We start from the raw sequence: 26,984 nt of genomic DNA, 5'->3' as shown, positions 1-26,984 counted from the left end.
ATTCCCTCTCCCTCAAATGCCCTTCCATGTCTTTCCTATTGGGTAAAATCTTGCTCATTCTAGGATAGGGCTCAAGTGAAGGGAATTTATAAACACACAAACAAAAATCTAAGGAATATATTTTTTCTCCTAGAGCCAAATTCAGCCAGGGCTGGAAGTCAGGATGTGAGTGACTTATTCCATGCTCACCAGACAAGAAATTTTGACCAATAAAGAAGGCCTGTACACTCCCTGGTGCCAGTGTGGGGGTGTTGGGCTACATTAAGCCAAGAATGTGATGCAATTCTTAACAGGAAGAGGTTGTTTAGCTGGAATGGAAAGAGGATTCTGACTTGGGGTGGCAGTACAGGGGGTAGAGTGGGAAATAGAGTAGTTTTTTCAAACGAGTAGAGCCAGAAATAAACTGACAAAAGCGGAAGGAATTGGAAAACTGTAACTGAAAGCCTTTCTACCCCATCTCTGACTGTAGTAAAGCAGACAGAAAAAGCATCAGATTCAGAACGGGCTCTTCTTAGGAGCAGAGCCTCTTATTAGGAGAGAGACATACCCACTCCTCAGGACTCTCTGACACAAGGGGCATGCCCCGGCACTTTCTCCAAGCAAAGGGCAGCTACACTGATTCCAGATGAGAAAATTTACCTGTAAAATGGGAATAGTGGCTATCAACCCCTCATATGACTATATGTGAGAAAGCACCTTATATGCAACTAAGGACAGTTCAAATGTCAGCTGCTGCTGTTCTTCCAAGGTACACAAGCACGGGATATTTTTAAACAAATCTGAATAAGAAAGGTTACATACAGATAACGCTTGCCCCGAATGACAGAGACACAACCTATGACAGACACATTTAGACACTGTTGGGAATCATTCTTTGCACTTAGCTAAGGCATCTTAAATTGAAAGAATCAGGCCTGAACAACTTACTTTCTTCTTGTTAAAAAAATGATTTATTTAAAAAATGATTTATTTATTGGTGCTATGTGAGATCTAAAAATGTGGGGTTAAATGGAATAACATGCCTAGGGGTTTCTGGTTACATAGGTCAAATCGTTAAAATGAGATTAAAGAAAAAGTCCAAATTATTTTCTTCAGAGAATACAGAAACAGCAAAATATTATTTGAAATGGTGAATGTTTGTTGTGGTATTTATGGGATTTGCCTCATCTATCTCCTAAAGACCATCATTCTTTAAAGGCTATTTCTCTTCACAGTACAGTTGTCTTCCTCTCAAGGAAACACTGCTTTAGACACTTTGAGGAAGGGGCAGAGCCTTCGGATTGGCATTTTGCTGCCCTCTTCTGGGAACATTAAGTCATGGCCAAAGGTTCCTAAATATGCAGTATAACCAGTCCAGGCTACTGACGCTTCAGGAGTAAAATAACTATGGAAGTGGGTTGTTAGCTTCCTGAGAAACAGGCAAGATTGTACTGGTCACAAATGCTTTCCTTGAACAGTTAGAATAGTAATACTAATACTAATACAGTATTATTACATATACTGTATAACAGTATACAGTAGTAATAAGAATAGTGATACAGTATGGTACTCATAGGTCACTTCATAGTTCATAAAATCCTCACAAGCATTATTGCATTTTTACCTCCTTTTATCCTCAAACAGTCCATCTGAAGTAGGCAGAGCAGATATCATCCCCATTTTTCAACGATGGGAAACAGGTACATAGAGCCTAAATAACTTACCTACAGTCCTACAGCTTCAATGGGGAGCTGGGTCTAGAAGCCAAGTATCCCAGCTCTCAGTCCAATGGTTTCTGCCCTCTCCCCTCCACAGACCACTGCTGCATGTGATGCCAATGATTTGTCTCTGCTGCAGTTTCATAAATCTCTATCCTTCTTCAGCAACGTCCATTCTACACTGTAGTGTTCACCAGATTAATGAAAATAAATATGCTGCTCTGTATATGATACTAGCAAGGCTACACTGTTACTGTAGCAAAAACAACAAAAACAAATATATCTACATAAATCCCACAAGCAAGTGGATGAGCTATAGCAGAACTTCCTAAACTTTTGCTTGGAAGTTCTTCAACGTCTTTTTTTTTTTTTTAAGGAATTTTTGGCAAGCAGAATTTTGTAACACTAAGTCCCAACTCTGCTACTGGGGAAAATTGAGTTTAAGAAAGATGGAAAAATGTAGAGGCTAAAGACGGAAAAAAATCAAGAAAAAACAATTTGAAAGTCAAAGTACTTTTATTATAAAGTTCTAAGTGTGCAAATAAGCACTCTGCATATTAATGCAAATGGCCAAAAGGCATACAAATAGATAGGTCTTCAGTCCTTCCTCTTATAGGACTTACAACCTGCCCCTGCATGCCCAGCCCAATAAACCTCACTGCCACCTACACTACTTGCAAGGGAAAATTGGGAAAAGTCCGGCAGGCGCAAACTGCCATCAGTTGGTCAAAACTATACCTTCAACCAGTTTCTAAACTTTAGCACAGTAAAATATGCCTCACTTTATATGGCATGGTGGTCAAGGTATTTATTGTTGAACTGGAGCCACTTTTTCAGATGACAAATTGGTAAGGAGTTAAGTGACATGTAAAGTTCATTTAATATTAGCCACACAACATAAAGCAATCATAGCCATGACGGCTCTGTGGTCAACTAGAAACATTTCCAGACGGAGATCTGCCAGTCTATCTGACTTTGTGCTTTTTCTCCAAGTCTAATTTGTCTCCATGCCTTAACTTCCTCTCCCTCTACACTGTCTTACCTTTCAATTCTGTCCTAAGGAATCAATTTCACTTGCTATATTATCTTTCTTTCTCCAGTGTGTTCACCGTACATAGACAGAATCTTCCTGTTAGTCCTCCCTTGTTCTGACTGGTGTGTGTGTGACAGAGATTGGCCCTGAGCTAACATCTGTGCCCATCTTCCTCTACGGTATATATGGGATGTCTGCCACAGCATGGCATAAGCAGTGAGTAGGTTCACACCTGGGATGCGAACCTGCAAACCGTGGGCCATAGAAGTGCAGTGTGTGAACTTAACTGCTACGCCACTGGGCTGGCCCCTGTTCTTACTTCTTTTTAATGTGCCTTTTTCCTTTCCCATTCCCTTATTTGGCCTTTACCATTTAATACCACATTTTCTCCTTTCATTCAAATTATATGTATATCCATGACTTACAGAACAGCCCAGTTCCAAAAAACCTGTGCATAAATTTTTGTAAGTCAATACACTCATTCTGCAAGTATTTGCTGAGTACTCCCAACATGTCAGCCATTGGACTGAGTGCCAAGGATTCAAAGACACATGGATAACAATTGGTCTCTACCTCAGGGACTTCACATGGTATACAGTCAGGGAGACAGACAAGTACACACCCACTGCTATTCTAAATTGGTAGGTTCTATGCTAGAAATATGAACAAGTTGCTATGGGAGGATGAAACTATAACTTCTCTCAGGTTGGAAGGAAGGAGGATGTGAGAATGTTAGAAAGGCTTTACAAAGGAGACGTTAGAGCTGGGTCTCCGAAAGATGAGCAGAACTTTAGTACAATGAAGGTGAAAAGGACAGGGGTAAGGAACACAAAAAAGATGTTCTGGAGAGAAGGCACCAATGAGCCGAGGTACAAGGTAAAATGCTTCATTGGTTAGGGAAGCCTAGATAATCTGGTGTGGCTGAAACAAAAGAGGTGGTGGGGATTGGCAGATGAGTCTGAAATGGTACAAAGATTGTGGAAGGCAGACTGGAGTAGGTGATCTTTTATTCTATAGGTATTGGAGGTGTGATTAGTTCTTTAAAAAAATTTCTGGTATTAACTTGGTAGCAGTGGGTTGAGACACGTGTAAGGAAAGTAGTAAGGAGGCTACTGCAAGAGTCCAAGTTAAAGTCACTGAGAGCTTGAATCTAAGACAAAAGGAAGTAATGGATGAGAAATATTTTGGTGGTTATGAAAAACAGATTTTGGTTAAGAGCTCAGAGGTGGAAGGAGAAAACAGGAGTCATATGCAATTCATGACTTGTAGCTCAGGTCACAGGGTGGCAGGTAATGCCTAAAACCCAGAAATATAGTAGGAAGCACAGGTTAGGTTTTACCTTTGAGAGTAATGGAACGGAGATAATAAGATGTTTTAGATGCACTGAAATAATTATGGGATATTCAAACACAGATACTCGTTAACCAGCCAAAAAATTGGGGTCTCGGCCTCAAGTTTGAGGATTGACAGGTATATTTTGAAGTTATCAGAAATATAAGTGACAGCTGAAGTCCTAAATATAGAAGACAAACTAGAGAAGCTTGTTCTCGAAGAATTCTTGCAATGTTTGAAATTTTTTATGGAGATTCCTTAAAGCAGGGGCATATCCGCATTGCATAGAACAGTTTATTATAAAATCAATAAAAGGTAAGATGAATTAAGGTCTAAAAATAAAGAGTAAACATAACAGTTTATTTTGAAGCTCTCGCTTGCAGAAACAAAGTTGTAGCATTACATTAACTCCTAAGTACAAATACCATCTAGGGAAATGAAGTAAAATGGGAAGGGATAAAAGAAGGGAAGAGAAAGAGTGGAGGAAAAAGAGCAGAGAATGGGGGAAAAAACAGGAAAAAAGGGGGGATTTATTTTTAAAAATCACTTCGCTAAACCTTCAGTGATTCAGATGTAAATAAACATTGAATTAACATTGAGATAAAATGAAAAAGTGCGAGCAAATAAAATAAGATGTATTACAAACCAAGCATGAGAAAGGGCAAAAAAGAACTCAAGAGCACAAAATATTAAAAAGGAACAAAGGGAGAAATGACAGAGAAGTAAATTAAAAGGAGATGGGAATAACGAAATCATAAAAATTAATTTACCCTTTTAAAAAAAGGCAAACTAACCCGACAGGACAAACTGAAACACCAGAGCTTAAGAACGCGTTTACATCATCATTCAGGAGCAGTCAACAGTATAGTGTACTGACTGACTAGGGGTCCAGCAGTCCTGGAACTGAACCTAAGGACTTCAACTTGCTATGTGACCTTGGGCAAGCTGGGAAAATGGTTATGAGGACTGTAATAATACATGCAAAATGCCTAATACACAGTGCTCAATAAATAAAGGTTATGGGAGAAAAAAACAATCCAGTCTTGATTAGTATATGGAAACCAAATTTACAACAATTTGTCTAATCTAAAACATGAATTCAGTTACAGCACTTGAAATAAACTTTATTAGAACTGAGTGGTTAAATTGCTCGATATAGTTTTACACTATTGGGTCAACCCTGTCTGTAATGAGTGGGATGTGAGACCAAATTTGCCCATTCTATCTCAAACTATGTCAGACATGCTACAAATTTTTCTTTGGGGACCTTTACAGTACAAGCTGTTTAATCCAATCAGTTAATGTGCAGTTACAGTAGTAACATCTATACAACCACTGCTCTTTGCCTTTTGCTGAGCTGAAATGACAACCAGGTGGGGCTCAGTCAGTTCTGCTAAATACGCTAACCAAAAGCCTTAATTGTGTGGCCACCACCACTTCTGCCCTTAGTCATGCAACTCCCAATAAGATGAGAATTTAAATTATGAGATGTTTTCTTATACATGTATTAAATACCGTGTGTGCAGAAATGATTATCCATTTGCCTTCTTAACTTGCTTTTATAAGACTTCCCACTGATAGAAGAAACTATAAGTTTTAATATTCTTAAATGTATATTTTTTTCTATAGAACCAGATCCCTGAAAGCACTACAGGAAATTTTTTTTTTTTTTTGGGTACACAATTTCTCAAGAATGCATCTCATCCACGAAGTTAATTCAAACTGCAGAATTCTTCCAATTCACCACAGCTGGACAGTTTTCAAGGCTTTTGGGTACTTACCTTTGAGCTCCACATCTTATATATTTGGAGTTCTTAACTGGGGAATCATGGACCACTAGGTCACGAATGGGCTCTATGGAGTTCTTGAATACCCTGACATAGTATGTGATACTTGGTATGCACATAGACAGGAACATTTTTCTGGAGTAAAGGCACATACTTTTCATCAGATTTTTAAAGGTTTTCCAAAAAGGCTAAGAACCACTGTTAGGCAGTTAATGAACATATGTACGTACAATGTGCCAAATACTGCTACATTTTAATATTTGTGACACGTTCAACTAAAGTATGTTATGAAGTTCAATGTCATAACCACCAGAGAAGCTACTTGTAAGAGGAGTTCTACATGTTTACTTCCTAGTGGTTCACATGATCCTCAACCCATTGCAATCTGACTTGTCCCCACTTCTCTGGAATTACTTCTACCTGTATGATTAAGTTCCTAATCACTAAATTCAAAATACATTTTTTGGTACTTATTTGACCTCTTGGTGGTATAATATAGTGGAGAAAAGCAAGACTCTGGAGCCAAACTACTAGGCTCAATTCTTAGCTTCATCACTTTCTAGCTCTGCAACTTTGAACAAATTACTTAACTCTTCTGTGCCTCAGAGTGGTAACCGTTATAAAGTTGCTTCATTCATATGGTATGAACAGTACTTACTTCAAAACACCAATGTGAGAATAAAATAAAGTGTCAATGTGAGAATAAAATTAAATAAGCTCCTAACAAAGAAAGCATTATGTAAACATTAGTTATTATTTGATACCTGGGATGACTCTTTTCTTGAAAATCACTTGAAATCTGTCTCCTATGTCTCATTCTACCTTGGATGGCTCCTTAGTTTCATCTCCCTATTTCCAGGCTTATCCGTCTCTAATATATCTTTTAAAACTATGGCCAGAATGATCACTTGAAACTATAAATGTGATGTCATCTCTTGCCACTGATGTTAGTGTAGTCTAAACACCTTAGGGCAGCAAAGTCCTTTTATGATAGTATACCAGTCTAGTGTTTCTTTTTCAAGTCTCAACTGCCTACACTAACGCTATGAATTAAGGTGAACCAAGCTAATAACCATCTCCAAAACGTGCCTTGTTCTTTGTAACTCATGACTTTGCACAAGCCATTGACTCTGTCTAGAATACCCTATTTCTCCTCTTACTACACTCTTCTCCAAAGTAAATTTGGTGTCCTTTCTTAATGTGCCCCTAACAACCCTGTATAGTTGTTTATCACATTTTATTTTAGATGTCTGTTTGGTTGCTGATACATTTCATCCAGTCAGATCTTCCCACTACCTCCAATAAAGAACAGAAGTAGGAGACATATTATGACAGTCTTTTTCTTTCATTTTTCTATCATCATAATCTTAAACTACTTTCTTATTCCTTTGTTCCTCATCTCCTGCTTCTCATTTTTTTAATTAACCCACTGAGTTTAGGTAGAAATGTACCTAGAAGGATATGTGTACATAAATTAACTAGATAACAAAACTGCACACTGAAGGGAACATTCTAGAAGTATTTATTTCATTGCTGAACACGTGGTTGCAGCATGCAACTCTCAACGAGCTGCCACTCTCCACTCATTTAGAAGTACCAAATGCTATGGTACCACTACTTAGGTTTTTAGCCTTTCAAAGGCTTTTATTATCAACATCATTACTTAGGGACAAGGCTTTTAGGGCCTTAAAAGCACTTATTCTCTATAAAAAGTAACTTCCTATTTCATGCACCAAACTCTAATTGGCAGATTTAGGTTCAAAATGGAAAAAAAAATTGTATTCTAGCTCTGTAAATTATCAGGAATAAAATAAGCATTTCTCCTTGCCTTGTTATAAGGAAACAGGATTTTTTTCTCTATCAGGAATCAGGACAGTAGCTTTGATGATCTCTTAAAGTTATAAAATTGCTTACTGGTTAAAGTTCTTTCCAAAGATGTGAAGAAATAAGAAGTTGGCTCATTTTCCTGCACAATTTAAAGAAATATTTGCAGTATGTGTAGGAATTATAGGTTATATTGTAGACCCTTGTGACACTATTTAAAAGTCCTGTTCTTCTCACTTAAAAAATCCTACCTCAGAAGGTAAAAGGAAACCCCTATCATCCCTGAGCAAAAAAGGGAGAAATCATAGGTACTTTTATTTGTTAACAGAAGCCACTGTAAATGATTAATCTATCTCTAGAACATTCTCAGGGAATTTACATAGACTGAAGGAGGTATGAAGTACTCTCAGAGACTTTCTCAGATAAATGTATTTAGTAGTTTGAGCAGTTGCTATGCAAAAATTTAAATTTAATTAACTACACAGCTGAACATTTTCCATTTTGAAATTTGAGAATATCCTGAGAGGATGTTTATGGGACACGAAACTAATGGTCACAGAAGAATTTAAAAAATGTTAGCAAACTGTGGCAGGAGGAAAAGAATGTGGGGAAAACTGTAATGGAGAAAGTGAGAAAGGGGCAGGACAATGCTGTAGTTACGAGCAGGCCTTTCTTCTCATTACATCAGGGGCCTGTGGCTATCTATAAGCTATTCTCACTCTTATATTAACATAAACCAGATGCTGAAAAATAACATTAAGAATGTCCGAAACTAATTTAAGTCTTTTAAGGAGTAAATGACAGAAAACATTTTAGCTTCTTAATCAAGGAGTGCTATAATATAATTTCAAGGCATCTTAATATAATTCATTTAACCCTAAAGCAATTGTGCAATAAGCAAAATATCACAAAAGAAAAACAACAAAGGTTAACTTCCTACAGGGGCCAAGAGACAAGATCTTTGCAGCACAGCAATTAACCTTTACATACTGGATTCTTATTTAAAAGGCCATCCAAAGCTCAGATTACTGAAATTCACAAATGTCACCAACAAAAGGAATGTTGATCAGATAGAGTCAAAAATCTTCCCAAAGGGCTGCCTTCTCTGAAGGAATTGCAGACTATTTCTAGCACAGATTGGTTAAGCCAAACCTCACTGATGGCTCCACTAGAGAATGAGGATGCCCTGATCAGTGCTGTTTTAGAAATGTAAAACACTGGGAGGGAAAAAACAAAAGAAAACAATCTACTGTTCCCTAACACATATGGCTTAGCACCCAGAGAAAGCCTCTGCCCACACAAGAGACTTTCTACACAGGGTTAAGCTTCGTTAAATGAGGTGTAACCTTTCATTTTCAGGGCGTATCTTTTCTTGCAAGGTCTTTAGAGGCAGAAATTCCACTTGGATTCTAATACACATCTCTGTGAGCTCAGCTTCCTGAAAACATACACCTGCCGAATTGTAGGTTCTCCCTTGCCAGTGACTGGTTCATTACTTCACAGCCACCAGAATCGCACATACACTATTAACATGACGAAAAATACAGCTACTGCTGCAAGTTTGGCATAAGTGGAACGCATGTTCAAGTACTTTGCATCCTGGCGGTATTTCTTAGACAGACTGGACAAATTGTTAGCCTTTGAATCCAAAGCTGTCAAAGAGGAAAAAAGGAAAACATTAATTAGTCCCTGGAAGTATTTTATCAAATGTATTAAGACATAAAAATAACCAAAGTGAGTGTCACTATACCAAACAACCATGAAGCTTTAATTATCATTTTTATTTTAAAGGTAAAGTGGCCAGTACTGATTAACTCATGATCCCAAAGCACTGTAAAATCTACAATGCATTTTTAAACTATCAGACCAAATTAACTCAAATTCTTGAGGCTGTACAGTAAGGTAGTTAGGAATACAGGCTCTGGCCTCAGATTCTGGTTCAAATCTCAGCTAAACCAGCCATGCGACATTGGCCAACTCACTCAGCCTCCCTAAGACCCAGTTTCTTCAACTATGAAATGGGGATAATAACTAACTATGTCAGAGGATTACAGGTATATGAGAGTGCCTGTAAAGTGAGCACAATGCTGGCATATGGTAAACACTTAATAAATGTTAGCTGACATTAATCATCTTCATAATTCATCTTCACAGTGGTGACTGTGACCAAATTTGTAAGATTCTCCACATAGCAAAGACTATTATGAAGGTAAAGCTATCAGAAATTCTATTTCAAGAGACATAGGAAAGCTGTAACTAAAATACAATCATAGGTGCTAGAAAACCACCAATATTTATTAAATTAAGCTTTTCAGAATCTTCTGCAAAGTTTTTTGTCCTATAAGAACATTTGTAATGTTGTTATCTTCTTATAATTGTTTATATTCTTATAATTGTTAACTGAGCACTTAGAAAACAGCCAGATAGACACAAGCTAGACTGGACTAAAATATATGGCATATTTTAGTAAAAAGTAAATTCTCAGTTTGACATAAAGGAATTCTATCAAACTTTCTACTTCTTCAAACTTTTGAAAAACCCTATTTTGCAATCGGAATTTGTTTGTTCTTCCTTGGGGAATGCTTTTGGAATATCTAGAATTGCTTAACAGAGACTGGTTTTGATTGAGAAATGTGGCATTGCTTAGCAACACAGACAAGACAGTCACTTCTAAATTAGCAACTTGTCCTGTAAGTAAGAAAAACACCTAGTCACACAAGAAAAAAGTTAGGGGATGAGAAATAACCATGACAACGCTGCCAGGAATCTTCCTAGCCAGTGTACTGGAATGTACACTCCTCTAGACAGAGGTTTTTAACTACTATGTTCACTGCTATAACTCCAGGCCCTCGAACAGGCACTGGCATATAGTCAGTGCTCAATAAATAAATATTTGCTAAATGAATCTAAATCTGCTGAGAATAACCGGGCGGAGAACAACTACTAGGTCACATAAAATACGGAATAGTCAGAGAATTCCTCTACACAGGAACATGTTGAAACACATGCTATAAAGACAAAGCCACTTTTGGGAGAAGTCATTTAGCAATATTTACATTACAGGCACCATGTGAAGTACTGGAGGATACAATGATGAACAAAACATATGTGATCCCTGTATTTGTGGAATTTACAGTCTAGTAGGGTGACATGTTTGAACGAAAAAACAAAACCCATGGCTTATAAGACACAAGTATATTTACACAGTAAAAAAGGACATAATTTGATCTTGCTGAAAGAACCCATAGGAACTATTCTTGGGTCTTAAATGCAAAGCAGACTAGCTCTTAAACTTTAAAAATTACAAAGAGAAAAAAGCATAAAAGATGGATGCTTTTTATCAAGAAACTTAAGGAGGAAGAAACATTTTTTGAAGTAGGCTAATCTTTTTACTGTTCTTCAAATATGCTCTTTTCAGATGTTTTTTCTTCCTCTTAAAATACCACTCTCTTCACTCCTTCCTAATCTATCAAAATTCAAGAAATCGTCCCTGTCCACTTCACATTTATCTACTTCCTTCTAAACTTTTATAGCTCTTATTGTCTATTTATCTATTTAAAACTATCATACACTGAAGATGGACAGGGACTCCAGAGGCCAACAAATTCTGCAAGGCACTAGCAGTGAGTGTGACTTTTGGTAAGCTATTTAAGTTTTCTGAGTCTCTGCTTCTTTATCTGTAAAACTTGTTTGATACCACCCATTTCAAATGGGATTACTCTAAAGAATAAAGAAGATATATGTAAAGGCCCCCTACTATATTGCCTAGCACAAAGTAAGGGTTCAATTGATGTTGGCTCCCTTATACTGTCTATGAATTATTCTGTGACAATGTTCCTTATCTTCCCAATCAGACGAAGCTACTTGAGGGGAGAAATGTACTTCTTTTTCAATTAACATAGCACCTTTGTAGCAACAGCACAGCACTTAGAAGAGAATCCCTTACACTTTTGATAAACTGGCCAATATATAAATTTTGGATTTAAGAAAAATTCTTGTGCTGGTGTACTTTATCCCAGATAAAAACTGTTAAGTCTGTTATGATAAAAATTTACACAGACTCACTTATCCAAAATCTGATGTTTAAAGAGTGTGAAGCTATATGCTAGGACAAACAATGACTACAAACATAAAGGTTAAAATGTGCAGTCATAATAAAGGAAAATCCATTTACCCATGATTATGTAACAAGGTTGAATTCAAGAAATATTCATTAAGGTATCTACTTGTGATCATTACTGTGAGAGAAATAACAGAAGTACATGAAAAAGATATGAAACACACAAATACTACCTTTAAAGAATACATGACCACATTAAACACTTAGGTAAGATTTAATTATTAGGTAAATATGTATATTTTAAGGTAAATTAGGTAAATAAGTACACACAAATACATGTACACACACACCATGATGTGCTAAAAACACCATGCAGCTAAGCGCACTTTAAAAGTTTAAAGGACAAAAGAGATTAATGTGACATGGGCTATAGGAATCAGGAAGGCTTCTTTGAAGAAGCAGGTGTTATCCAGATCTTAAAGAACAAGTCCAGCATGGTGAGGAAGCTACCTGGTTGAGGCAGAATGTTCTTGTACTAGGGAGAATGAGAGACGTTTGCAATTTCCTTATCTTCCATTATAGAGAACATGATGCCTTGCACATTACAAGCATTCGGTAATAATGACTGATTGAATGCAAAGTAAGTTGAGACCAGATTAGATATGATCTTGTAGGCACAGATTCTAAAAGTTTTCCAGCAGAGGAATGCCTTGATGAAAATGGCACTTTATAACATTTGATCTGGCAGCAGTAAAGTCTCTCAAAGTGGCTACTCAGGAAACCACTAAAATAAATCTTTTGACAATTTCCTCATTCTTCTTTTCATTTTTCTTACTTATATGTTTCTGTAAATATTTACTTAATTTTGTAAACATCTTGGAAACAATAATTGTTTCTGATATGTAATGAGACTTCTACACTGTTTCAACTCAACAAAAACTAATCTTGCTGGGAAAAAAATGTATCATATTGGGAGATTTGTAATGTTACCTATCTCTGAGAGAGGAATTCTTAACAGTAGCTAGATAGAACCTAACAGGAAAAAAGGTATCCCAAAGTAAGCTACCCTTGCCTATGGAATGAGAACCACTTCTTCCTAAGACTCTTACTGCTTTCAGGTACCTGAGAGTGCTTCTCCCCGTTGTAACACTTCTTCAATATTGGCCACCATGATCCTCTGCACATCTTGCAATTCAGTGTTGATCGAGCCCAGGTTTCTCCGAGCACGACTGTCAATGTAGAGCTTCTTGGTTTTCTGAATGTAGGTATCTAGAACGATAAAGAAAAGTGATCATTAACAAATTCTTTCATGTCCATCACAGTACTAAAGTAGGGAATGCAAGTTCTGAGTTGGGTCTGGATCTGCAACTGACCATGGTTAACCAAGCTCTTGACTGACTATCAAATTTGAGTTTTGATTTCTTCATTTGTAAAATGTAAAGATATAACAGATGATCATTCAGGAGAAATTTCCTTTGCACACCTTCAAATTAGAAGTATCTGCTATCAGGATCCTTAGATAAATTAAAACCCTCTACAGTAAGCCTTTCCTGAAAGCAGAAATTTTCAAACTATATTCCAAGGACTCTCAGAATTTCCTTACTTAACTCTACACATTCCCTGGAAAGGATGCTGGCAACAATCTAGCATCACAACAGCCTAGCATGGAAAAGAGTTACATTCTCATTCAAAGGTTGAAAAACATTGTCTTAAAGTATTTTCTTTAACCTACATTCCCAATTTCACACTGTTCTTAAACTTCAGACTTCACATAAAGCAAACGTGATAGGGAGCTTCCCAGAATACCACTATAAACTGCAGTCTCATTCATGTTCAGCCCATATCTGTATTTCTCAACACCGTAAGAAGAATGACTAATTACTAAAAATTGCATTTTTAACTTTTGACAAAAATCTTAAGTTATGTGTGCTGAATACCCTTCATTTTCCTCTTTTTTTTTTTTGAGGAAGATTAGCCCTGACTTAACATCCACCGCCAATCCTCCTCTTTTTGCTGAGGAAGACTGGCCGTGAGCTAACATCCGTGCCCACCTTACTCTACTTTATATGTGGGACACCTGCCACAGCATGGCTTAACAAGCAGTGTGTAGGTCCACACCCGAGATCCGAACTGGCAAACCCCAGGCCGCTGAAGCAGAACGTGCGAATTTATCTGCTGTGCCACTGGGATGGCCCCTCATCTGCCTCTTTCGATCTCCTCTCCAGCCTTGTGCACTCTACTTTCTGCCTTGGGAAGCTCACCTGCATGGACCACATCCATGGGCTCCTTGCTCTCCAGCTTCTAGCTAGGTTCAGCCAGTGGGGGGAGCCCCAAGAGTAAGGAAGAATGGATAATGACATCAGGCTATTTATTCCCCTACCTCCTCCTGGACAAGTCCCCTTGGACTGGCAGTGTCCCTCCACCAAAAGTGACTGTTCCTCTCAAGTTGGCATTCTCTATAAATTTTCTCCTTCCCAGTTCAAGAAACTGCTCCCTTCTCTTATCCCTCAGGCCTTGGGATGGTAGCAATTACTGTGTTACTGGTCTCAGGTTACTACACCTTGTGGTTCACCCATAACCCATTCATATCTTTGTACATAATCTTGTAAGCTAATTTGAGTGCACAAACTATGTCCTGTGTGACCCTGATAGCGTAGTCTTATTTTTTTCTTGGGTTTACTGGACCTCTATTGTCTACAAAAATAAAATTTGAAAATTTGGCCATTATAAAAATCAGCACTTGTAGAGTTTGTAGTTATGAAACACTAGAATGTTTCATTAAATTTTCTTTATTTCTAAAAAGCAAGATGGCCCACATATCTAGCAAACTTGAAACACTTCAGAAATTCAGATAGTAAAACCAATTTCTTTTTTAACTAAAAAGTCAGTGATGTAGTCTTATCATACTTGTTCTCACTTCCTCTACTTACCGTACCTAGGACATTTCCTTCGATCTGTTGCCATGAGGCACTCTACCAGGTCTGACCAGTGATGAGTTCTTCTATAATTCTTGCACAAATATGGATACCCATGCTCACTACTTCTGCATGTAGTAAATGTTATCCCCCAATACCATATTCTGTCTGTCAGCTGTCATACTGTGGCAGCTGTGTGTTGCTGTGATGCTGAAAGCTATGCCATGGGTATTTCAAATGCCAGCATGGTCACCCATGGTGGACAGGTTTCAGCAGAATTTTCAGACTGAGACAGACCAGGAAGAACGTCTTGGCCACCCAATTCCAAAAAAAATGGCCATGAAAACTCTATGAAAGCAGCAAAGCATTGTCTGATATACTGCCGGAAGGTGAGAGGATGGTGGGAAAAGATTGGGCAGAGTTTCACTCTACTCTTCACAGGGTCGCTAGGAACCAGAACCAACTCAACTGTACAAACAACAACAATATCACATTATCTTCTGGTACTTTTTTTTTTAAACTAGGGGATCTTATTCTAATAAAAGAAACAAAACACCATTCTTTCTGATTTCCAAATTTTGATCTCCATAAAATGAGCCTGACTGTGTGTGTGTATGTCTGTGTGTGTATCTGTGGGTTGGGGGAAAGAAGAACTCAGCGCCAGTCAAGTGGATCATTAGGCACAGTTCTTGACCCTAATGAAGAATCCAACCAAAAAACAAAAAAGGGCAAAGGGAAACAACTTTATGGGGAAAAGATCAACCACCAGAGAAAATTACTTATGAGAAGGAAGCCTCAATTATTCAAAAGGACAAAAAGAGGTGGTAGGAAGCTGAGGCAGAATCCAAAACTTCAGTAAGTAAACATCAGAAAAAAATGTGTCAACATTGTATCAGTGTAACAAATAGCTGCTCCATATTGTTTGCTCCCTCCATAGAGAGGTGAGGAGCAAAAACTTACCAAACTCAATAAAGGAATAGGGTCGAGACACAGTGGGCACCTTCTTTCCATGCTGTTCATCAAACTCAGAGTGTAAATCTTCTAGGTAGGCAAAAGCCAACTTCTTAGGAAAGGCAGCCTCACACAAAACCAAGTAGCACACTCCCTGCTCAATGATGTAGCTGCAGAGACAAAGAAAAGCATGGAAACGTTGTTTGTAGAGTAACAATACCTCCAACAATTTGAAACAGACTCTTAGTGGCATACAAACTTTGAAAAGATTCTAACCTAAGCCCTTTAAGGCTAAGTAAATCAGAAAGTCAATTTCAAACCATAAATCCTTGGAATCAGAAAGCAAACATCTTCCAACGATTAGAAGTATATTCCAAAAGGAATATTTAGACATGTTTATTATAACTGTTTATTCATCACATAATTTTCCAACTAAAATACCTTAATACCTAAGACTTTTTCTTGAAAACTCAGAGTTGCGACTCCATCTAACCTTTGATTATGTATTATGGTAAACCAGTATACACATATTTAAACTCCTTCCAGCTGTAAGAAAAATAGTGAAACTGGAAATTTTTGTGGATACTTAAAAGTTGGAAGTTAATGCCACGACATTTACTGGGTACAGAACATAAGAACCTGAAGACTAATAACATTGCCTAATTTCCAGGGTAGGAGGACTCTGTATCAAGTGGAAACTATCCCATAACAGAACTGACTTCCTCTTGTGAGAGGGAGCTCCCTGGCACTTTGGAAGGGGCCATATGACTGCATGTCTGAGGCAGCCTTGGAAAGAGGTTAGGTTATTCAGTGGTTTTCAAATGTTTTTTCAACCATAATATTCTTTCCTTTAGCAATAATTATGTTCAGAACACCAATACGTATAGCAAATAAAGTCATAAATTCTTTAAGTAAGACTTTAAGGCCCCAAAGTATTATGCACATCCCCATCCCTGCCCTTTATATGTGGTTCCTAAGGCATCCTAGGACTCCACAGAGCATAGTTTATAGTCTATTATATTCTATGATCTCGCAGACCCTTTAAAATAATAGTAATAATGATGATGTTGATAATAATAATACTGCTGTCCTATCTCTTGCTTGGGCACCTGGATTAACCAGTCTCCTTGCCGTCAGTCTAGACCATCTTCTAAACCACCAGTTTTATTCCTAAAAAGTAAATATGACCATATTACCCTGCTTAAAAACTCTAGGGATTCCTAAATACCAATAAAATAAAATTGTACTCCTTGGTATAGTATCTGTAGCCCTCCAAAACAAGTACAGGCCGCATTCCATTATATATCCCAACACACCAAACGACATCCTGTTCTCCAACAAGCTAGGTTCTTTCATGTCCTCATGGACTTCTGCTTATAGTGTTCCTTTCTAACCATAATACTTTCTTATGTACCTAGAGAAATCTTGTTCATTTTCATATGTTCGATTCTACTATAATTTTTTCTGTGAGATTGCTCTGCATTCTCCCTCCCTCTACACCGTTCCCTAAAACTTACTCCCTACAAATGGGAATTTCTTGCTTCCTTCTCTCTCCTCCAAAGCATTTTATTTATATCCCAATTACAGCACTTCTTGCCATTAATGTTTTATAGTATAGTCGTTTGCATATGTGTCTCTCTCTAATAAGAGGATAAGTTCATTAAAAGCTACAGACATTAAAGGCAGGACTTAAAACATGATCTGGCAAAGAATAAATCTTTAATAAATAGCTCTTGCATGGAAATAAAGGATGAGATGACACTATAAGGGTCCTAAAGGAACCAGGCAGAAGAACATCTCTTCAATTCCATGAAAACTTTCCTAGATCTTTTCTTCCTAACCCATGGTAGAGATATGGATACTATATAATTAAGTGCCTCCAATATTTTTTGATGTTGAAAATTCGATTTATAGAAAATGTTTCATATACCATGTAAATTAATACTTTATGAAATTTAACATCCACTACTTTCTTAACCAACAGGCCAGGGTTTGGTTTTGGTTTTGGTTTTGGTTTTGTATACTTGTTTGCTTGTTTTCTGGTAAGTAGAGGTTTTCTTTTTTCCTTTTAAATTAAACACAGCAGGTTTCTCTCAAGTCTACATAATCTGAGTTCCTAAAATAGCAAGGATTATTCAGCTAATCCTTTTTTATTTTCCTCTGATCTTCTTGCCCTCTCTTTACTTTTTAAATCCTTCCTGTTTTATCACCTTCAAACTTGACACGTATTAAACATTTAATAGCAATTATTTGTAGATTATTTGAAATCTAATCAAGTCCCTTTGATCTCTCTCTTGGCCGCATGCACTGTCTATAAATACTGACTGAGATGCTCTTACACTAGCCTTTATAATTTTCTTTTTCCTAACTAATAACTAACACTTAGTGACTATTCTCTATGTACCAGCCAAGATGTTAAGAGATATACATGGATTCCCTCATAATCTTCACAAAACTATGATTATTCTCCCTATTTTATAGAGGAAATTGAGGCCTGTGAGTTGTTCAAGGTTACACTGTTAGTAAATGTTTGAGCAAGGGTACTAACCTACATGTGTGTGGCTCCAAGAAGCTCCTAAAGTAAAAAGTTATCACTAGACACAGGATTAACAGGTTAAATTACTGTATACAAGTTGAATAAAAAAATCAAGATTTCAGATTTGCAGAGAATTAGAGCCAGGGAAGTTGCTTCTATGAAGAGACTATATTTTTAAAGTTATTTTTACTTCTAAAAAAATGTTACCATTCTTATCAGGTGTTACTTATATTTACCGTATTTCATACTTAAATGATTACAAAGAAGTCAAGATTATACTCACTGGAAAGTCATGGCACCAGCTTCCAAGGTACATCTGGTAGGGGACTGTTCATTCAGCTTTCGGAAGAGCTGCTTAGCCTGACTCTGGTACTGCTGAAGGTCGCGGCCAGACTGAAAGAAGACACCTTCACTTAAGAATTTTCCACAAAAAAAGCTGTCTCAATTATGAGAAGCATCACATTATGAGGATGCTATGTGAATAAGGGCCTTCATTTACAAGTTAATAAGACTCATTTTAACAAAAGAACCATGGCCTACTTTTAGAGCAAAAGGGGAGACCGGAACTCCTAGTTCTTCAAGAAAATCACATTAGTTATTTGCTAAGAAGTAAAAACGCACCCCTCAACTACATTTAAAGCAGGCTTAACTTCCAATTCAGTGTTCTTTCCATTGTTAGGTCAGCGCCCTCCTCCACTTCACTTGCATAGTTACTGGCACAGAACTCACATGTTCTATACTCAGGGGGAAATCCTGGGAACAACAGACTAATGAATCTCATTCTTATGCTGGAATACCAAGCAAAATCTTCCACAAAGTGTTACAGTATGGAGCATTCAAGCAAAATTAAATGTGTGTAGCCATGACTGCAAATTATTATGAACACTCTAACTGCAACTAGGTAAAAATGAGGAAGAGTAAGGACAAAGATAGGAGAGTCAAATATCCACTACTGAACAAATCTATTTGGTTCCCAAGTTCAGACAGCAAAAGTCTGCATGGCAAGGGATGTATGTATACAAAAATGAAAATAATAATATTCAGATGATAGAATTACAGGCAATATTTTCCTGAACAATTTCTAAATGATTTAAAAAATTTTTTAATTATTTATTTTATTTTTTATTTTTTTGAGGAAGATTAGCCCTGAGCTAACAACTGCTGCCAATCCTCCTCGTTTTGCTGAGGAAGACTGGCCCTGAGCTAACATCCGTGCCCAACTTCCTCTACTTTATATGTGGGACGCCTACCACAGCATGGCTTGCCAAGTGGTGCCATGTCTGCCCCAGAGATATGAACCGGTGAACCCTGGGCTGCCGAAGCAGGATGTACGCACTTGACCGCTGTGCCACTGGGCCGGCCCCTAAATTTTTTTTTTTTTAAAGAGGGAAAATAGTCTACTGGGGGAAATAGCAGCATCATTTCAAAAGGAGAAAATCAGACCTCACTCATCTACTAGATCCAAAAGGGAAAAGAAGTGCAGGAAGACTGGGAAGCCAATATGTATTAGTTATTTATCCACATACTGGGGGGAAAAAATCCAATAACTTTTGCCATGTGATGGGAGGAATTATTTTATTTTGGATTGAAAGAAACACTATCTCCCCTTGGTAGATGTTTAATCCCTAAACGTTTAAATAGAAAAGTATTTATATGAGATTCTCCCAGGGACTGGATCTGAGGTCTAAGTTTGAGAAAATACAAAGTGAAATCTTAAAATTCTTGACATGAACCACTGAACTAAGAGTAAAAACAAGGAAGCAATGATAAAATTGTGAACATGGCAGATAAGCAAATGTACAAGTACAGGACTCTAAGCTATATTTAAAATGGTGAACTGGAAATGCAAATCAAAACCACAATGAGGTAATACCTCACACCTGTTAGAATGGCTATTATCAAAAAGATAAGAAATTACAAGTGCTGGCGAGGATGTGGAGAAAATGGAACCCTTGCGCACTACTGGTGAGAATGTAAACTGCTGTATCCACTATGGAAAACAGTATGGAGGTTCCTCAAAAAACTAAAAATAGAACTATCATATAATCCAGCAATTCCACTTCTGGGTATTTATCAGAAGAAAATGAAAACACTAATTCAAAAAGATATATACACCCTTATGGTCATTGCAACATTATTTACAATAGCCAAGATACGGAAACAACCTAAATGTCCATCAAAGAATGAATGGATAAAGAACATGTGGTATATATGCACAACGGACTAATATTTAGCCATAAGAAATAATAGAATCTTGCCATGTGTGACAACATGGATGGATCTTGAGGACATTATGCTAAGTAAGATAAGTCAGAGAAAGACAAATACATTATGATCTCACTTATATGTGGAATCTAAAAAACAAAATAAACAAACAAAACAAAACACTGAGCTCACAGATAAAGAGAACAGACTGGTGGTTGCCAGAGGGGAGGATAGTAGAGGTTTGGTGAAATGGGTGAAGGGGGTCAAAAGGTAAGAATTTAAAGTTATAAAATGCATACATCATGGGGATGTAATGTAAGGCATGGCGACTACAGTTAATAATACTATATTGCATATTTGAAAGCTGCTATTAAGAGAGTAAATCTGAAATGTCCTCATCACAAGAAATAAAGAAAAAGAAAAAAAAAGTTTTTAACTATGTATGGTGATGGATGGTAACTAGACTTATTGTGGTGATCATTTCGCAATGTATACAAATATCAAATCACCATGTTGTACACTTGAAACTAATATAATGCTATATGTTAGATATATACCTCAAAAAAAATAGGTTAAATATAATAGTGAACTAGAAATTTCAATAGGAATAAGGAAGTAAATCAGCATAAACGAACCAGGGGAGTTAGGCAGAGACCACTAGAAGTATCAATTTGTAGATTAATGTTGTTTAGCACTGTCCTTCTGGCAATGATTTGTTATAATGCTGCTCATTTAAGAAATATTTCTATATTAATGTATATATGTATGCATGTGTGTGTATATATATACATACAGTTTTATATATTAATAATACTTTATAATAATCAACATTATAATACATATTAACAGTATCATATGAAACAGTATTGCTAATATAGCAGTGCCATTTACTTCCTTATTCACTTCCTTATTCATAATGAAATTTTTAGTTCACCATTTTATTTAATCTATTTTTATTGAGGTATATATCTAACATGTAACATATATATTTTCATAATTGTCAGTCAAAAAAGGAGAGCAAATAGTATCACACGCTTTGAACTAGTGCACAATATCTTATGTTCCTACATTTGAATGGTACTTGCCAATCCGTTGGCTTCACCAATGCTATTACATGGCATTTGAAAGAGATCTGACTCCACAACAGTAGATAAAAGGGATGAAAATAAAGTCGGAAATGCTATGAAAGTACCAAGAAATAATATCAATATAGATCAATGATTTTCAACCTGGGCTTCACACTAGAATCACCTGGGGATATTAAAAAAACTACTCATGCCCAATTTTCACCCCCGCCAATTAAATCAGTATCTCGGGGGTGGAACTGAGACATTGGGCTTTTTAGACATTGGCTTTTCTAAAATAAACACAACCACAGATGTTATACGTTTTTTGACAGCGAAAGGCAGGTGAGCACCTTAAGGAACCAGTGAAAGAAACAGATGGCAAAACCTGTCAGTCAAATAAAGACTGGTACAAGTCCTTCGACTTCATAAAAGGCATTGTAAACATTACTGCAACCTGAGAGAAAAAGCCTAACAACTGTATCAACTGCAAGAAGCTGTGGCCAAAAGCATGTGCAATTCCAGGGATTTACAATGAACAAAGCAGTGATTGCCCATGTATGACACTGGGGGCATATCTACAATAGGGATTATGGCATGCCAACCAACATTTTACCTTGCTGGTTCAGTAAGCATCACCACTCCACAGAACACAATATTGGCACAGTCTTTCTGGTAGTCATCTTGACTATATGCATTAGAAATTATACAATTTTGCATACTGTTTTATTCAACAATTTCACAACTTTGAAAACATACATACACACATATATATGTTAAAAAGTAACTACAAATGCATATAAAAATAAAAAACAAATGTTCAATAATAAGATAGGGGACTGGTTAAATAACATGGTATATTTATATACTGGAATACTATAGAGCCATTAAAATGATGTATAATATTCAATGATATGAGAAAATATTCATTATATATTAAGTGAAAAAAATTAGGTGGAACAGTCTTACAGTACTATCCATCATTTAATTTTATACACACATGCAAGGATTAAGGTTATACATCAAAATAGATATAATTTAAGTAGCAATTATAGAGGTAATAATCACCATTAACATCTCAGTCCTTTTGTTTGTACATATTTACTGAATTTTCTACAATAAGCATGGATTAGTTTTAGAATGGGAAAAATTATTTATTCATCCATTCCTGATTATTGCATATTTGTACCTACCACACTATGTACAATTCTAGTCCATAAACTTTAAGAAAGGCAAAACGGAATTAGAAAAGACTCTTCAGAAATAGGCAAATGAAATTAAATGAAAGTACTCTCTCTTTCTGCCAGCCACTTTTCTAAACACTTTACATAATTTAACTCATATAATCTTTAGAACTACCCTATGAGGTGATTAGACTTATTATGCCCATTTTATATTTGAGAAGTCAAACTTGCCCAAGGACTTGGGGCCAATAAGGGGAGGGGCTGGGACTTGAACCCAGGCAGTCTAGCTCTGGAGGCCCTGCTCCTAAGCATGTTATACCACCTCTACAATTAACATTGCTTCAATGACAGTAGACCTGCCTTCTAGGTACTGTCTTACTATTTAACATTAAATCTAATTCATAGGAAATGCTCAAGAAACCACGTGGCAGCTCTGATCTAGATCTCACAAAACAATATAATCTCCTCCTTACAGATAAACCTTCAGTTTGCTTTCAAGATAAAAGTCACAAAGGGCCCACAGTCAGGCAGTCTATCTAAAAATAGTTAGATTAGATGTCCTAATTCTGTTTTCTACTTCATCTAGAACAGACTTGATGAGCCTTGTATACAGTATAAGGAAAAGATACCTGTTAGGAATCCAGTAATGAAGTGGATGTGAATGTCTGGACAAATTCTGAAACTAATCTGAGGTCGACGAGTAGCATATTTAGGATTTGGTTCTGTATATAACACAAAAGCTACAGGGTAGAATTTGCCACAAAATCACAATACTTTTTATTGCTGTCACCTAGGACTGCTGAACAGCTAGTTGTATCAAATGCCATCTTTTGCCTCTACAAGAATGTTTAGCTAAGCTCTTATCACCTTTAAATCTGTTGGACTCAGCTGGTCAAAGGCCAGCAGCACCAAGAACTATTTTCCTCTAAAAGGAATGACAGTAAGGTGATTAATCAACCCACGGTGGTTGGGGGTGTGTGGCAGTTTCACTGTACAACAGACTATCTGCTCTCTTGGGGCTCCCTGCTGTCTACTTGGTTAGATCTAATATCCTCTTCAAGTCTACAAAGAAGAGGCAAAATGAAAGAGAAGAGAATATGGTTCATTTTGAGGTTGAACAGAAAGGCAGATAAAGAAATTGCAAACATCTGAAAAGGAGAAACATGAGAAATGAAGAAAGGAAACAGATAGAATATCATTTAAAGAGTCTAGGTTTGAACAGAAAACCTATCCCTCTACCCACCCTAGGCCTACATTTCCAGCAAAGCACAGAGGAAACAGTGTATAAGATCCTCTGCCTGTATGGCTTTTTAATTTTACTCTATTGTATTATCTGAATAACTTTTCATCCTCAGTAATAAGGCAGCCTGTACAGGGACTAGCACCTAGTAACTATCTGAAATATATTTATTATCAGTGTAAATAACTGAAAAAGTACATGGTATTATTTGGCCTGGACTGTTAGGGTGCTTAACTATAAAACTATTTGGTGGAGATACTCATCTGAAAAAGTTATTTCTGGACTCTAAGAAGTAAATACATTATTACAAAGACTAAGAACAAGGCAGTAAAGTATAGCGATAAGCTGCTAAGGCTCTAGTTTGGAGTTAGAGACATTGATTAAAAACCAGTGGTTCTCAACTAGGGGTGATTTTGCACCCCCACCCCCACCCCGGTGACATCTGGGAATGTCTGGAAATATTTTTGGTTGTCACAACCAGAGGAAAGGCGGTGGTAGAGGTACTGGCATCTAAGGTGTAGAAGCCAGGGATGCTGCTAGACACCCTACAATGCACAGGACAGTTTCCCACAACAAAGAATTATCCATACCAAAATGTCAACAGTGCCAAAGAAACTCTGATGAAAAATTCTGTTATGCTTATGACCTGTGTGACTTTAAGCAAGAGACCTATCCTCTCTAAGCCTCAGAGTTTCACTATCTATAAATGGTGACAATAACAGTACCTATAATAACATGGTTGGTTATGAAGATAGAATGAAATCACATACTCAACAGGCCTAGCACAGGCTTGGTATGTAGTAGGCACTCTCTAAATGTTCCAAATTCTATTATAAGAGTAAAAATAAGTCTAGATTCATATTTTTGCACATATTAAAAGCTTAGGAAAGCCTTCATCATTCAAAATCAAAATTCCTAAAGGAAATCACAATGGAATTATAAGCACAAAAATATTTATGTGTAAAATATCTTTCCTTGTCAATTAAACACAGCAATCCACCTTAGTAGACTGCTACCTAATTTGGAATTAAATTAAGAAACACAATATATCAAATAATTTTTCAACCAAGTATCAAAGCAGAGTAAAGGCCTACTAACAGTAAGTAGACTTTCAAATCTACTTTATATTCTTCGGCACGCTGGAATTCATCGCAATAGTTGGAAAACTGACCAGATTTTCCCACCCTGGGAAAACTGTTTCTCAGTCAAACTACATATCCTTCAAGGGAAATTTCCCCACACCATCTCCCTTGTTCTTGCATTCATTTTAACAACTTCACTCCTTCTGCAGAGTAGTCCTAGAAAATTCTTAACAAACTGGAGAAGAGAAAAATTTTTCACAGTTGAAAATTCAGGGCATGATATATTTTTCACATTTTTAAAATCAATGTTTAGACTTTGTTTTGTGGAATGAATCTCCCCAAATCAACTTAGATACCTTTTTCATGTTCAACCACAGAACCTTCTTCCTCTTCCACAGGGGTTATACTACATTATAATTGTTAGTCACCTAACTTTCCCATAAACTGTAAGCTCCATGAAAGTAGGGACGATGTCCCTCAACCCTCCGCATTAGCATCATGCTTGGCCCATCTGATGTGCTTAATTACTTTTTCCCATGAATATATGAATGAAAAGTCCAATAAAAGATATGTGCAAAATACTTTTTTTTAGAACTCATCTTTTTTTAGGCCTTGAGATTTTTTCCAAAACACTGCTTAGATTGTATGAGAAGGTAAAATAAAACTGATCACTTTAGTTATATAAATTTCATTCTCAGCCTCAGTTCTTCAGGGACCCCACTAACCTTGCTCCAGAAACTTGTCTCACAACAGAAATTTCCCGTGCGATTCTAAGGCAGAAAGTAGCTTCCTTTCAAGATATCTGGAGTTGTTTTTTAATCAACTCAGCACATTTTTGAGGATATTAGCACAAAGCTGCTGTTGGAAAAGCTATGGGAAACACAAAGATGACTAAGATCTGTCGTCTGCCTGCTAGGAAACCCAATCTAGGAAACCCAATTTATTAAAAGGCAAAGGAAAACAGTAAAGGTACAAACTATTACAGGAATATAACACAGTGGTTATAAGTCCAACAGTAGGAATTTACTAAGGCTTATCGGAGGAGGAGGGAATTGGGCATAACCTTTAAAGAAGGTACTGTACTGAACTTCAAACGGGCGCCTACATGTGGCAATATTACCTCATCCACTTTCAAAAGATGTCAGCAAGCGAGGTCAAGGATCGGGTGCCACAGTAGAAGGAGCCGTAAGAACTCGAGCTGATTTTTCCCAGGACCTGTCAGTCAGCCTTATTAGCAGCAAAAAGTTAGAAATCCTAAATTTTAACAAAGTCCCTAAAGAGTGACAGGGCACCGGGTGATAACAATCAGCCGAACTTATCCCTTCTCCAAGAGCGTTTTTCTAAAGAGAAACAGGTAACACCAATCCACCTCCGCCTTCAGGAACGATTTCTTCTAACAGGTAGTCTCTCCGCTCCCAAAGGCTAAATGAGCACGTGGGAGGGGTCCGGCGCGCCTGGGAGGCCGCTAGGGTCTCCTGTCTCCTAAGAAGGAATCCAGCGCTGAGAGCAGCCCGCTCTGGCATGGGTTCGAGGTCGCGGGGACCTAGCACCTCACCTGTTCGTCCTCCTGCATCGAGGCGGCCAGCGGGAGCCCGTCTGCCACCCGGGCGATCATCGTGAGCAACACCATCTTCGCAGGCTACAGGGACCCGACAGTGGCCCGCACGGCCGTAGGCGTCGCCTTGACTTCCTCCGCCGCGACGGCAGTCGTACCTCTACCTTACTTGCCGAAGATCCAGCTGCTTGCGTCTCCGCTTCCCGCTGAGGTGGCCGGAAGTAAGCTCCAGAGCGTTCCACTACCGGTCCCCAGAATTGACTTCCCGCCGAGAACCGCAACTACCGGAACACTAGTTCCGCGGTCTCTGCTTCCACCTTCAGAAACTTCCAAGGCCCCGCCCACTTTTCTGGATTTGAAACTTCGAATAAGCTTTGACCCCTGAGGGGGCATGGCACACAAACTGAAACAGAATTTTCTAGTTCCTGATTTTCTAAGTTTGGGGAGAGAGCTGGGAAGGAGGATGGGAGTTAATGAGTACTTAGATGCTGGATATGCAGAAAAAACTGAAAATCAGGC

General features: G+C 37.5%; 1 protein-coding gene across 1 annotated transcript; it reads right to left on the bottom strand.

Annotated features, from left to right (window-relative positions):
• Nucleotides 1-4,401: 4,401 nt before the first annotated feature.
• Nucleotides 4,402-26,906, bottom strand: SEC22B (SEC22 homolog B, vesicle trafficking protein). The gene is made up of 5 exons (XM_008532493.2): nucleotides 26,466-26,906; nucleotides 18,419-18,528; nucleotides 15,609-15,769; nucleotides 12,856-13,002; nucleotides 4,402-9,325 (listed from the first exon to the last, which is right to left on the bottom strand). The coding sequence occupies exons 1-5, from the start codon at nucleotides 26,538-26,540 to the stop codon at nucleotides 9,171-9,173; spliced, it is 648 nt and encodes a 215-aa protein (XP_008530715.1). The 5' UTR covers nucleotides 26,541-26,906; the 3' UTR covers nucleotides 4,402-9,170.
• Between the last annotated feature and the right edge of the window lie 78 nt (nucleotides 26,907-26,984).

This window comes from Equus przewalskii, unplaced genomic scaffold (genome assembly GCF_037783145.1).
Source record: "Equus przewalskii isolate Varuska unplaced genomic scaffold, EquPr2 ChrUn-13, whole genome shotgun sequence".
NCBI lineage: Eukaryota > Metazoa > Chordata > Mammalia > Perissodactyla > Equidae > Equus > Equus przewalskii.
The sequence above is the reverse complement of the archived record's forward strand: the minus strand, read 5'-3'. Positions and strand labels throughout refer to the sequence as shown.

Excerpts from the sequence above, each read along its gene's own strand:
- SEC22B (XM_008532493.2), bottom strand. The coding sequence starts at position 26,540 with ATGGTGTTGCTCACGATGATCGCCCGGGTGGCAGACGGGCTCCCGCTG. Across the intron at positions 15,770-18,418 it reads GCTGGTGCCATGACTTTCCA|CTACATCATTGAGCAGGGAG; the intron begins GTGAGTATAATC and ends TTGTCTCTGCAG. Across the intron at positions 13,003-15,608 it reads CTATTCCTTTATTGAGTTTG|ATACCTACATTCAGAAAACC; the intron begins GTAAGTTTTTGC and ends TTATCGTTCTAG.